At 45.2% G+C, this 14,704-nt stretch overlaps 1 protein-coding gene across 3 annotated transcripts in view; it reads right to left on the bottom strand.

The window, feature by feature from the left end:
- Positions 1-2,550: 2,550 nt before the first annotated feature.
- The window catches only part of LOC120032847 (serine/threonine-protein kinase TAO2-like), a 37,123-nt gene continuing 24,969 nt past the window's right edge, over positions 2,551-14,704 (bottom strand). For 2 of the 3 annotated variants that reach the window (XM_038979060.1, XM_038979065.1), the window contains 4 exons: positions 4,596-4,835; positions 4,289-4,510; positions 3,773-3,955; positions 2,551-3,629 (listed from right to left, as the gene is read on the bottom strand). In XM_038979060.1, coding sequence (XP_038834988.1) covers positions 2,709-3,629; positions 3,773-3,955; positions 4,289-4,510; positions 4,596-4,835 — 1,566 coding nt within the window. In that variant the 3' untranslated portion in view covers positions 2,551-2,708. The remainder of the gene's footprint in view (positions 3,630-3,772; positions 3,956-4,288; positions 4,511-4,595; positions 4,836-14,704) is intronic. The other variant, XM_038979073.1, reaches the window with a different exon arrangement.

Genomic DNA, 14,704 nt, shown 5'->3' with positions numbered 1-14,704 from the left:
TGAAGACAGCATCAAAAGTCATTTTTTCCTTTTTTTATTTTTCAAAATTATTTTTGTGTTTCTGTACAACAAATTCTGTAGCAGACCTCCGTTCCACTTTGTACTGAACCTGAACGTAACTTGGCCTCTCTCTCTGTACAACAGTTCTATATCCCAGCACACAAATCCATTCCTCCTCTTTCTATCAGATTCTCGCTCATCCATCATCACCGTTGCCCTGCCCCACCAACTGAGGTGTATCTCAATAGTCTTAGGAGTCCCCTCATCTCTCCTTCGTTTGAATGATGTGAAAGGACAGGTTCAAGTGAATTTCCAACACACATCCACCAAAGTCCTTTCACCTGTGCTGTTTTCTATATGCCGGTAAAGGGGATGAAATAAGGAAAAGGAACTACTTTTGACTATTGAGACCCACCCCTCTAAGCATACATCAGCACTACATGTGGGCAGCGACATCACACATTCTCTGTCCCGTCAGCTCTGTCTCCATGCCCTAGTCTAAAAATCACAGCCTCTGAAAATGAATCCAGCATGTTCCATCGTGAACGTGTAAGCTGAAGTAAACCACCCCAGACGTGTCTTGAGGTAACTTAGAGGTTAGAGTATTGAAATGCACCACTGGAGACCCAATGTTTCCCACCCCACCATTTTGTCGTAATGTTGGTTCTGTTCAGATTTGGCAGTGTGAGTTTAGGAGCCAATGGTGATTCTCTACACAAGAGATCCTGGGCTCGGTTAGAATACTTTAAAATAGCTCATTCCTTTCTCGTACTTGACTACTGATGAGTGGTAAGGTGAAAGCATAAAAGTGGCGACACTTCGCTTCAATCCAATCCTGTTCTATCTAGAAATATCTTCCAGAAAGGAAGGACACAATGAAATATTCACACCAAGCTATTTAAAATGTATGCACTTGCTTGTTCTTGGCTGTTATATACGTATATATTTTTAAAGACCAAAAAAATGTAACCAACAAATTCTGATTATTTTTGGTGGGGTGTAGTAGTGTATAGGATGAGTACTGTAGTGTACAATCAACAAGCTTGGCTAGTCCGTGTCAACATGAACCACAAGAAGAGAGGTACAATATGGCACAAAACGTGCTGGAGTAGAGGCTGACTTTAGTCTAGAATTCAATATATTCACACATACAGCTAAAAACATGAACGGCCCGTCCACATTTAATACTGGCTCTATAACACCACGACCTTTCGTGGTAATGCACTGCCCAGTAGACTCCGACCCTGAGACCATAGAGGGAATGCTTGGGGAAAAGGTAGTAGTTTTTCTCCTCGTTAAAAAATAATAAAAACAATAGCATTCTTTCCATAGCGCTCCATAACAGTAACATTGCTCTTACTCCCCACCTAGTGGTCAAAATTGGCAATTAAAACATTTTTAAAAAACTTTTTTTTTTAAACAAAATTAGTGTGTACAACAAACATTACAACTGCTCTAGTAGTAATAATAATAATAGCAACCATATCTATTTTCCCTCAAAACTATTTTCCAATTTCTATTCACATGGCAAAATGATCATTATTATTACTCTACCAGCGTTTGAGTGCTTTTATGTACACTAAGTACAATGTAGGACAAAGGTGTTGGACAGTGAACAATCTTCAATTTTACTGTCAAAACTTCTGACAGGTATTATATACTTATATGCATTTCTATAAACATGTATGAATACAATGCTTTCTGTACAGCACTTTCATGCATTGAATTGTAATAACTGCTTTATGCACATGTACTTCTACACACACCTACCAGGCTGTGTGTCCAGGAATGGGTCAAGCGTGAAAAAACTAAGCGAGCATTGAGCTCTGTACACACACCCGCTTTCATCATGTTCACAGGGAAATTATTGCTCGGCAGTGGCAGAGTTGTGTTGGGTCAGCCGAGCCACCGGATGGCAGTGTTACATCTGTCATATATTTGAAAATCCTATTACCAAAAAAAAAAAAACTGTTTCTGTAGTTGCCTCTCGTGGTTCAGCTCCTTGCTCCACCACAAATGGACAGTATACGACCCATCATTACCTAGTATGCTTCGCGTGTTAGTTTCTGCGTTATTTACATAGTTTACATTGTATTTTAAAGCACCCTCTTTCGAACCATTTTATCTCCACATCCATTAATTTCTCTCAGTTTGATGTCAGCAGAGAAACCCATTGCTGTTAAAACTCCCCTTTAAAAACACCGCTTTCCTCCCACTTGTATCCCTCCCGTCTGTGTAGACATTGTTATACTCTAAGGTGTCTGTCTAATCTAAGCAGCTAGTCTGCTCAACTGACCCCTACTGGTGGCCAGCCCTGTCTGACCTTACTGTTAATAGCCCCGCCCCCTCCCTCATCTAAACCCTTCTCCTGAATTTGTGAGAGATGACCTCATCCAACAATAAAAATCACCTTGAACAATAGGAATGGTGGACCTGCTTTGGCTCGGCCCTTTGTGGTGGTAAACCTGTTTTAGCACCACCTCTCCATGAACAAACACTCTTGTAGAAGTGAAATCAGGGACATTCAAACCCCCCCCCCCCCCCCCCCCCACTCACTGCATGGCATATCTCAAACGATACCCTATTCCCCATACGAGAGGGTTAGGGTATCGTTTCAGAGGCAACCTCAGAGAAAGGGCAGGCTTGGTTTGTTCTCTCACCCCGCCCCATTAAGACTGAGGGGTGGAGCCTATCATTGCCCTTCCCCTTTAAGAGTAGGAGAGGTGGGAGCCGTTGGAGATGTGTGAGGTGACCGAGGTGCTCCGGCTCAGAACCCCCTCGCCCCCCCCTGCCCCGCCGGGCCCCCCTGAGGCCGTCCTCCTCAGGGGCTGTGGGCTGTTCCTCAGGGCCATCAGGCTGGGGCCCCTGGCAACCAGACCCCCGTATCCCCCTCCCTGGGAAGACGAGGAGGAGGAAGAGGAGGGCGGCGAGGAGGAGTAGAGGGAGATAGGTGGTGGGGGAGGCGGAGGTGGCAGGAGAGCGAGGGACTGGGCTGAGGCGTGTTGGGAGAGGTGGTGGTGATGAACTCCTCCCCCGTGGTGGTGGTGTTGGTGGCCTCCTCCCCCACCCCCCCACTCCCTCTCCCTCTCGCGGTCCTCGCGCTCGCGGCTCTCTCGGTACAGGTGCGGCGTGCTCTGGTGGTGGTGGTGGTAGTGCTGGGGGAGGTAGTGTTGCTGCTGCTGCTGCTGGTGATGGTGATGATGGTGGGAGGAAGAGGAAGAAGATGAGGAGTTGGAGGAGTGGCCTCTACCACTCATGTTCATCTCACTATCCCTCCCCAGGCCGTGAGACAAAGTGATTGACTCGGCACGGCTGAACCCTCCTCCACCGCTGCAGCTGTTCTGGCTACGCCACGAAGGGGGCGCCACAGAGTTCTGCACGCCGTGGCTCCAGTGGCTCCCGGAGCGAGGGACAGGGCGGGAGGGCCAGCCCCCGGGGCCAGAGGAGGGGCTGGGATTGGGGTAGCCCTGGTTGAAGGCCTCGGCGGGGATGCCCGTCAGAGCCATGTTGCTGAAGCCAAGACGCATGCTCTCCGAGTCAAATGCCTCGATTTCCCGTGCCTGGCGCTCCAGTAGAGTACGGATACGCTCTGAACGCTCGTTCTGCAGAGACAGCATCTCTTCCTCAATCTAAGAGAGAGGGAGGAGGGGAGAGAAAAATAATATTTTAAGTGGCCTATCCTTTTTGGTGTCATCTATACTGTACATATTCTCTTGCACACACACACTCCCTTCAGACACCCCTCCGTTCCATCTCTCCGTGTCGCTCTCACCCTCTGTTCCAGCAGGGCCCTGCGGATGGACACCCTTTGCTCCAGGTCCTTGGCTTCTCTCTCGTGCTGGGAGTCTGTGTGGATCTTGATCTTGCTCTGGTAAGCGTTCAGCAGCTCCAACTCCTGCTGCAGCTGCATCCGCAGCACCTGGTATTCTGCTTCCTGGGTCTCGTCCAATCGCAGCTAGAGGGGGAATGGTAGAGCACACCCTGGTCTAATGGACGGTTTGGGGATGTCTACCACTCAAAATGTGGGATTTGTAGTTCTAATTTGTATTTTAAGTAGTTCTAAAGCTTAGCATGGACGTAGTAGGTGTTTGTTGAACTGAAATTTGTTGGTATACATTTTTGGTGTGGCTGGTTTAATATGTAGGTGTATAGTTGATGTGTAGTGGGTGTGATCTGCAGTATGTGCGTGTCTTTGTGTGGGTTATGTCTCTCTGTGTGTGTAGTTGTTTTGAAGTATTGCGTCGTTGTAGTTGTCAGGTGTATGAGAGGTGCACGGTAGGGTCCTTGCCTTACTCACAGCCTGTGTGGACAGCATGTCGTTGATGGAGTGGTCGTACTGCTCGGCCAGGATGGCCAGTTTCCTGGTCTGCTCCTCCTTCAGCCTCTTGAGCACCGCCTTGTGGTCGGCCTTGGGAGTGCTCTCCAACAGATGGTTCCTCAGGGCCTTGTACTGACGCGTCTGGATCTTACACGTGTCCTGGAACTGACGCTTGATCTGGAGCTCCTTGGACTGGGAGAGGGAAGAAAGGAGAGTGAGGGAAGGAGGAAAGGAAGGCGAGAGAGGGGGAAGGAAGGAAGGAGAGAGGGAGCCTTACCTTGAGGCTCTTGGGCTGCTGGCGGACCTCCACTGTGTGTTTCTGCCGGAGTTCCTGCTCCCTCCTCTTGTTGTACTCCATCTGGTTGGTGAGCTCTGTCTGGTGCTGCGTGCGGATCAGGTCGGCCCGCGTACGCTGCACCGCGCCCAGCTGACGGAACTCCAGCTCCTGGGTGGACTCGTGGTGCCTCAGCAGCATGGCACACTCCAGGTCCCTCTGGGTCTGCTTCTTGTTCAGGTCCTGGAGGGAGGGGAGAAGGGAGAGAGCCACAGAGAGAGTTGGGGAAAGGGAAAGAAACAGGTATAGGAAAAAATATGGAGGGGGAGTGAGAGAGGGTAGGAAACGTGTCAACCAAGTGATCACAATACAATTAAGTAGCTTGTGTGTGTATATATATATATATATCAAAAGTTTGAATGAGTTGGTGTGTCCAATGGTTTTTTTCTTTATTTTTACATTGTAGCATAATAGTGAAGACATCAAAACTATGAACACATGTGGAATCATGTAGTGCCCCCCCCAAAAAAGTGTTTTATATTTTATATTTGAGATTCTTCAAAGTAGCCACCCTTCGCCTTGATGACAGCTTTGGACACTCTTGGCATTCACTCAACCAGCTTCACCTGGAATGCTTTTCCAACAGTCTTGAAAGAGTTCACACATATGTTGAGCAATCGTTGGCTGCTTTTCCTTCACTCTGCGGTCCAACTCATCCCAAACCATCTCAATTGGGTTGAGGTCATCTGATGCAGCATTCCATCACTCACCTTCTTGGTCAAATAGCCCTTACACAGCCTGGAGGTGTGTTGGGTCATTGTCCTGTTGAGAAACAATTGATAGTCCCACTAAGCTCAAACCAGATGGGATAGTGTATCGCTGCAGTCTCCTCTGAACAGTTGATGTTGAGATGTGTCCGTTACTTGAACTCTGTGAAGCATTTATTTGGGCTGCAATCTGAGGTGCAGTTAACTCTAACGAACTTATCTTCTGCAGCAGAGGTAACTCTGGGTCTTCCCTTCCTGTGGCGGTCTTCAAGAGAGGCAGTTTCATCATAGCGCTTGTTGGTTTTTGCGAATGCACTTGAAGAAACTTTCAAGGTTCTTGAAATGTTATGTATTGACACCTTCATATCTTAAAGTAATAATGGACTGTCGTTTCTCTTTGCTTATTTGAGCTGTTCTTGCCATAATATGGACTTGGTCTTTTACCTTAATAGGGCTATCTCCTGTATACCACCCCTACCTTGTCACAACACAATGGATTGGCTCAAATGCATTAAGGAAAGAAATTCCACAAATAAACTTTTAACAAGGGACACCTGTTAACTGAAATGCATTCCAGGTGACTACCTCATGAAGCTGGTTGAGAGAATGCCAAGAGTGTGCAAAGCTGTCATCAAGGCAAAGGGTGGCTATTTGAAGAATCTCAAATATAAACTATATTTTGTTTAACACTTTGCTACTACATGATTTCAGATGTGTTATTTCATAGTTTTGATGTCTTCACCATTATTCTAAAATGTAGAAAATAGTAAAAAATAAAGAAAAACCCTGGAATGAGTAGGTGTGTCCAAACTTTTGACTGGTACTGTGTGTGATGTATGTATGTATGTAGATAATTGCCTTGAGACAGTTGAGACATGGATTGTGTATGTGTGCCATTCAGAGGGTGAATTGGGGGGGTGGAATGTCTTGAGTCAATAAGTATTTAACCCCTTTGTTACAGCAAGCCTAAACAAGCTCAGGGGTAAAAAATGTGCTTAACAAGTCACATGGACTCACTCTGTGCGCAATAAGTGTTTAACATGATTTTTGAAATGACTACCTCATCTCTGTACACCCCCACATACAGATATCTGTAAGGTCCGTCAGTCGAGCAGTGAATTTCAAACACAGATTCAACCACAAAGACCAGAGAGGTTTTCTAATGCCTCGCAAAGGGCACCTATTAGTAGATGGTGTGACGACCCTCCCAGTCTGTCTGCCGGATTCTCTCTTTGCTCTTGTTTTCCTTAATAGGATGTCGTCGGTCGGTGGGCGGAGCTAGGAGGGTCGTCAGCGGAATGGGACACACCTGGGCCCGGGTGTGTCCCGGGATAAATTCACCTTTCCCCCATACATGGAGGAGACTCTCACACTGTTGGATTTTGGTAGTGGTATTTTTGCGGCTGTTTTGCTACCTTTCAACACCCCTCATTATCACATCTATGCACGCAACCACTCACACCATTGTTAATTGTATGTAGGTTACTTCAGTTAATAAATATATATTTTTGTTGTTCCTTATCTCCTTTTTTGTTACAGGCTTCGGGCCGGTTTGTGACACATGGGGGCTCGTCCGGGATTATAAGGTTGGTTCCTAGACATCTTGGTAGATAGTATTTTGTTGCATTATGATGGGTTAATGCTTATTGGAATGCGCTTTGGTTGGTATTCACGGCATACTCTTAAGTGTTTAGTATAGTGCTTTAGATACGCATCAGTGATTTTGGTTGTCCGGTGACGTCATCAAACAAGTGCGTTGCCTGGTAGAGTATGCCAGTGGGCTTAATACTAGTGTCGTTGGGGCTTATTGGTATGTGTATTGTGTTTGGGAGAACTTGGGAGTTAATGTTAAACTCTTTTTTGCATCTTTTGTTACAGCTTTTGAGTTGTAATGTTTGGTGCTGGTTGCTTTTGTTTGAACTTGCCACTGCGGTGGATAGTATCATTGGTTAGTTTCCAGGCCCCTGCCCAGGCTGGAAACCCTTGCTCTACTCGCTGTTGGGACATCAGTCTGAGGTGAGTACAATCTGCTGTGTACCTCAGTGGGAGATCGGGGTAGGGTAGTATCATTTGCCTCCCCCCCCTATAGAGTTGAGGTCAGGGCTTTGTGATGGCCACTCCAATACCTTGACTATATTGGCCTTAAGCTATTTTGCCACAACTTTGGAAGTATGCTTGGGGTCATTGTCCATTTGGAAGACTCATTTGCGACCAAGCTTTAACTTCCTGACTGATTTTCTTGATGTTGCTGTAATATATCTACAATTTTCCTCCCTCATGATGCCATCTCTTTTTGTGAAGTGCACCAGTCCCTCCTGCAGCAAAGCACTCCCACAACATGCTTCCACCCCTTGCTTCACGGTTGGGATGGTGTTCTTTGGCTTGCAAGTCTCCCCCTTTTCCTCCAAACATAACAATGGTCATTATGGCCAGACAGTTCTATTTTTGATTCATCAGACCAGAGGACATTTCTCCAAAAAGTACAATCTTTGTCCCCATGTGCAGTTGCAAACCGTAGTCTGGCTTTTTTATGGCGGTTTTGGAGAAGTGGCTTCTTCCTTGCCGAGCGGCCTTTCAGGTTACGTCGATATAGGACTCGTTTTACTGTGGATATAGATACTTTTGTACCTGTTTCCTCCAGCATCTTCACAAGGTCCTTTGCTCTTCTGGGATTGATTTGCACTTCTCACCAAAGTACATTCATCTCTAGGAGACAGAACGCGTCTCCTTCCTGAGCGGTATGACGGCTGTGTGGTCCCATGGTGTGTATACTTACAAACAATAGTATGCACAGATGAACGTGGTACCTTCAGGTGTTTGGAAATTGCTCCCAAGGATGAACCAGACTTGTGGAGGTCTACAATGTTTTTTCTGAGGTCTTGGCTGATTTCTTCTGCTTTTCCCATGATGTCAAGCGAAGAGGCACTGAGTTTAAAGGTAGGCCTTGCAATACATCCACAGGTACACCTGCAATTGACTCAAATGTCAATCAACCTATCAGAAGCTTATCAAGCCATGACATTTTCTGGAATTTTCCAAGCTGTTTAAAGGCAGTCAACTTAGTGTATGTAAACTTCTGACCCACTGGAACTGTGATAGTGAAATAATCTCTAAACAATTGTTGGAAAAATTACTTGTCATGCACGAAGTAGATGTCCTAACCGACTTGCCAAAACTGTAGTTTGATAAGAAATTTGTGGAGTGGTTGAAAAACGAGTTTTAACTTATGGCTGCAGGGGCAGTATTGAGTAGCTTGGATGAAAGGTGCACAGCGGTGCCCAGAGTAAACGGCCTGCTCCTCAGTCATAGTTGCTAATACATGCATATTATTATTAGTATTGGATAGAAAACTCTGAAGTTTCTAAAACTGTTTGTATTATGTCTGAGTATAACAGAACTCATATGGCAGGCAAAAACCTGAGGAAAAAATCCAAACTGGAAGTGGAAATTCTGAGGCTGGTGGATTTTCAACCAAGCTCCCATTGAAAGCCCAGCGAGATATGGATGAGCTTTGTCTGACTCTACTGTGAAGGGGGGCCGGATGAGAGGAGAATTAGTCACCACTGCCATGAGGTGACCATTCTTTGACCATGCGCGTTCACATAAAGAGGGAGCTCCGTTCCATCGCTCATCTGAAGTCAATGTAATTCTCCAGTTGGAACGTTATTCAAGATTTGTTAATAACATTCTAAAGATTGATTCAATACATCGCTTGACATGTTTCTACTGACTGTTACGGAACTTTTGGACATTGTCACGTTTTAGTGAACGCGCTTTGTGACTTTGGAATTGTTTACCAAACGCGCTAACCAAAGTAGCTAATTGGACATAACGGACATTATCGAACAAATCAAGCATTTATTGTGGACCTGGGATTCCTGGGAGTGCATTCTGATGAAGATCATCAAAGGGAATATTTATCATGTATTTTCTGGTTTCTGTTGACTCCAACATGGTGGCTAATTTGACTATAGTTCTGAACGCCGTCTCAGATTATTGCATGGTTTGCTTTTTCCGCAAAGTTTGTTTTGAAATCTGACACCGCGGTTGCATTAAGGAGAGGTATATTTATAATTCCATGTGAATAACTTGTATTATCTACATTTATGATGGATATTTCTGTTGAATAGATGTGGCTATGCACTATCACTGGATGTTTTTGGAACTGGTAAATGTTACACGCCAATGTAAACTCAGATTTTCTGATAAATATTAACTTTATCAAACAAAACATACATGTATTGTTTAACATGAAGTCCGATGAGTGTCATCTGATGAAGATCATCAAAGGTTAGTGATTAATTTTCTCTATTTGTGCTTTTTGTGACTGCTATCTCTGGCTGGAAAAATGGATGTGCTTATTCTGTGGCTTGGTGATGACCTAACAATCGTTTGTGGTGCTTTCGCTGAAAAGCATATTTGAAATCGGACACTTTGGTGGGATTAACAAGATTACCTTTAAAATGGTATAAGACACATGTCTGAGGAATTTTAATTATGAGATTTCTGTTTGAATTTGGCGCCCTGCACCTTCACTGGCTGTTGTCATATCATCCCGTTACCGGGATTGCAGCCATATTAATGACTCCAACCTAAGTGTATGTAAACTTCCGACTTCAACTGTCTCATCTCTCTCCTGTGGTGCCCAGTGTGATTGGCATTTCTCTTGTGGTCTGGTGTGCTCAGCAGAGGGGAAGAGCGAGATTATTTTTAGTATTTACTTGTGACTATGGCGTCTTAACTAGATGAGTACATTCGCTGTCCATCAGATTAACTGTTAGAATTATGTACTAAAGAACTGTTGAAGATCGCTGATCACTAACAGGTTGAAATGTGATAAACGTCAAATTCTGTTAGGTTGATATATAATAGAAGTTACCACTGGGCAGCCTCGGACTCGCTGTCTCCCTGTTGTGCTACAATGGCCGCTCTGTCTGAGCCCTAGTAGTCGGTCTTTTGAACAACAGAAAGAACTGCTTCTGTTACAACTGGAGCATGATTGTGTTAAGTCTGAAATGGAATTGGATTTTAAAACAGGATTTGGCGCGTGCTAAAATCAAGCTGCAACAAGAGCGGCTAGAGCTGGTTAAGGAAGGGAAGCTCTCGGGGTTTTGTCCTGGGAAGGTTACCCAGATTTACCTAGGGGTCGCTCCTCTCTCGGTTGTGCCCTGGACTCATTTGATACTGTTGGACCCTGAGACGTTATTTGTTGTTTGAGCATGTTGCTGATGCTAGGAGTTGGCCTGATTCTGACCGCACTTCAATGTTGCAGTGTGTGTTGACCGGTAAAGCGCAGGAAGCATATGCAGGTCTTGGTGTAGCTGACCGTGAAAAGTGAAGACTCTCTCTGAAGCTGCAGTTTTGGTGGACGAGTACATTTTGACTCCCGTGTCTTTGCAGAGCCCTGTATTTGGAGTGAGTGGGGGTGTTCGGAGAGATTTGGGCATCGCCCACCGAGATACTCTGGTTCACGGGCAGAGTTTCATTCAACTAGGGTTGAGCCTGGCTCCTGTGGTAAAGCTGACTTCGGTCAAGAGTGTCACTACTGTCAGGGTTCTGGTCATTGGAAAAACGAATGTCCTGTTCAGCCTCCAGTATTTATGCTGCAGTAGTTTGTGTCGGGGGGCTAGGGTCAGCCTGTTATATCTGGAGTATTTCTCCTGTCTTTTCCAGTGTCCTGTGTGAATTTAAGTATGCTCTCTAATTCTCTTTCTGTCTCTCAGAGGACCTGAGCCCTAGGACTATGCCTCAGGACTACCTGGCCTGATGACTCCTTGCTGTCCCCAGTCCACCTGGACATGCTGCTGCTCCAGTTTCAACCGTTCTGCCTGCGGCTATGGAACCCTGCCCTCTTCACCGGACGTGCTACCTTGTCCCAGACCTGCTGTTTTCGACTCTCTGGAGATAGCAAGAGAGCTGCTCTAAATGATCGGCTATGAAAAGCCAACTGACATTTACACCTGAGGTGCTGACCTGTTGCAACCTCTACAACCACATTATTATTATTTGACCTTGCTAGTCATCTATGAACATTAGAACATCTTGGCCATGTTCTGTTATAATCTCCACCCGGCACAGAGGACTGGCCACCCCTCATAGCCTGGTTCTTCCTAGGTTCCGGCCTCTCTAGGGAGTTTTTCCTAGCCATCGTGCTTCTACACCTGCGTTGCTTGCCGTTTGGGGTTTTAGGCTAGGTTTCTGTACAGCACTTTGTGACATCAGCTGATGTAAGAGCTTTATAAATAAATGTGATTGTTCTCAGGGCTAAGGGTAAATTCAGTGCTTGTTAAACCTAAGCCTACGGTGTTAGCAGCGCCTGTCCCACATCAGTTCACTCTTGTCCCTCGCTCATGCCCAAGGGCATGTGAAAGTCCATATTGACCCAGATTATTTGCCTTTCATTACGTAGGGTTTTGTGTCAATGTCAGGAAGTAACGACCTAGTGCCAGTGAAGATCTTGAGAGACAGGTGCCTCTGAGTCGTTTGTGTTAGTCTGTGTTACCCTTCTCTGCGGAGACTGTTCGGGGGAATAGTCTTTTAATTAGGGGAATAGGTTTGAACTCTGTCAGTTCCATTGCAAAAATGTATGTTGGATTCTGAACTGGTGAAAGGTGAGGTTGTTGTAGGGGTGCATCCTTCGTTGCCTATTGAGGTTATCAACGTTATCTTTGGGAATAACTTGGCTGGTGAGCATGTGTGGCCTGTCTCCATCTCTAGTGGTTTCCAATAGGCCATCAACTGTAGGGATTCCAGATGAGAGCGCAGAGCTTCCCAGAGGTGTTCTCTGCGTGTGCAGTGACGCGTTCCATGAGCCGTGGCGACACAGATTTTTGCTTGTGGCCGATTTGTGCTTTGGCACCTTTCAACACCACAGCTATGCACACAACCACTCACACAACTGACTACATACACCATTGTTAATTGTATATAGGTTACTTCAGTTAAATGTTTTTTAACTTTGTGGGTGCCTGATCAATTTCACATAGAAATGCAATGTTAAATGTCATTCTCATTGAAAGCAGTAGATCTGTTCTGTGTGGTATTTCTATGCCTCCTGTTTTTGTTTTTGCGTGTTTACACACTAGTTTCCAACAGGTGAAAATACTGTTATTGAAAATGTTGCCTTCAGAAAGTATTCTAACTTCTTCCACATTTTATTTTCTAGCCTAATTCTAAAATAAAACTATTTCCTCAGTAATCTACACACAATACACTATAATGGTAAAGCTGTGCTGCGACGCTCCCCATCCAACCTGACAGAGCTTGAGGATCTTCAGAGAAGAATGGGAGAAACTCCCTAAATACAGGTGTGCCAAGCTTGTAGCGTCATACCCGAGAAGACTCGAGCCTGAAATCACTGCCAAAAGTGATTTCAAGTACTGAGTAAAGGGTCTGAATACTTATGTTTCTAGCAAACATTTCTTGCTTTGTCACTACAGGGTAGTGTGTGTAGATTGAGGGGGGAAAAAACTATTGTGGAGAAAGGTGTCGGGATTGAGCACGGGGCCCAGAGACGAGGTTAAGCCTCGCCCAATTCCTATCCACCCCTACACCTTACGGTTAATTTCCTTGAATTCCTGGCACCAGTGTGGGACTGTGGATTTACATGCTAATTAGCCTTGGGCGGTATATGGGCTATTTGGAAATAGCTACAGGATGGTTTATCAATACATTTTTATAGCTATACTAAACAAAAATATGAACGCAACGTGTTGGTCCCATATTTCATGAGCCGAAATAAAAGATCCCAGAAATGTTCCATAAACACAAAACACTTCTCTCTCTTACATCCCTGTTAGTGAGTATTACTCCTTTGCCATGATGGCATATTAAAAACAGCATGATCATTACACAGATGCACCGTGTACTGGGGACAATAAAAGGCCACTCTAAAAGTTGTCACAATGCGACAGATGTCTCAAGTTGAGGGAGCATGCAATTAGCAGGAATGTCCACCAGAGAATGTAATGTTCATTTCTCTACCATAACGTTTTAGAGGATTTAGCAGTACATCCAACTGGCCTCACAACTGCAGACCATGTGTAACCATGCCAGCCCAGGACCTCCACATCCGGAATCTTCACCTGCGGGATCGTCCGAGACCAGCCACCCGATGAAACTGAGGGGTATTTCTGTCTGTAATAAAAGCCCTTTCTGGGAAAAACACATTACGATTGGCATATGCCTGCCATAGTCAGGCCTAATAAATCTATTGACTGATTTCCTTACATGAACTATAACTCAGTTTAGTTGTTGCCTTTATATTTTTCTTAAGTAATACACTTGCAGATGGCTTTTCTCATTTCACCTGTCACATTATGAAGCATACCGTAGTTCCCCAGAACAGTTCAGCCAGTGATGTGTGATCAGGAAGACTCAACTATAGTTTTCCATCACAGAAAATACATTAGTGCAACACATTCAGCAGAAAATAGATTAAGTCAGTGGTAGCCATACAAGTAAATGAGCTAACAATGAAAACGAGAGGTATTTTTTGCAAAAACGATGCATGGCCATCCTATTTTTAACGTTTATCATTCACATTCGCTTGTAAATGTTCAAACCCACCAAAAATGACATTCGGTAGCTCATACCGTACATGTAAACGAAGCAAAAAAAGGAACGTCCTATCAATGTCAACTGCGTTTATTTTCAGCAAACGAAATATGTGTTTGAACATAAGATTCAACAACAGACAAACTGAACAAGTTCTACAGACATGTGACTAACAGAAATTGAATAATGTGTCCCTATACAAAGGGGGGGGGTCAGTATCTGGTGTGGCCACCAGCTGCATTAAGTACTGCAGTGCATCTCCTACTCATGGACTGCACCAGATTTCCCAGTTCTTGCTGTGAGATGTTAACCCACTCTACCACTGAGGCACCTGCAAGTTCCCGGACATTTCTGGGGGGGGAATGGCTCTAGCCCTCACCCTCTGGTCCCAGAGGTGCTCAATGGGATTGAGATCCGGGCTCTTTGCTGGCCTTGGCAGAACACTTACATTCCTGTCTTGCAGGAAATCCTGCACAGAACGAGCAGTATGGCTGGTGGCATTGTCAGAATGAGCCTGCAGGAAGGGTACCACATGAGGGAGGAGGATGTCTTCCGTGTAACGCACAGCGTTGAGAATGCCTTCAATGACAACAAGCTCAGTCCGATGATGCTGTGACACACCGCCCCAGACCATGACGGACCCTCCACCTCCAAATCGATCCCGCTCCAGAGTACAGGTCTCGGTGTAACGCTCATTCCTTCGACGATAAACGCGAATCCAACCATTACCTCTGGTGAGACAAAAGCGCAACTCGTCAGTGAAGAGCACTTTTTGCCAGTCCTGTCTGG

This window comes from Salvelinus namaycush, chromosome 3 (assembly GCF_016432855.1).
Source record: "Salvelinus namaycush isolate Seneca chromosome 3, SaNama_1.0, whole genome shotgun sequence".
NCBI lineage: Eukaryota > Metazoa > Chordata > Actinopteri > Salmoniformes > Salmonidae > Salvelinus > Salvelinus namaycush.
This window is presented reverse-complemented; position numbering and strand designations above follow the sequence as displayed.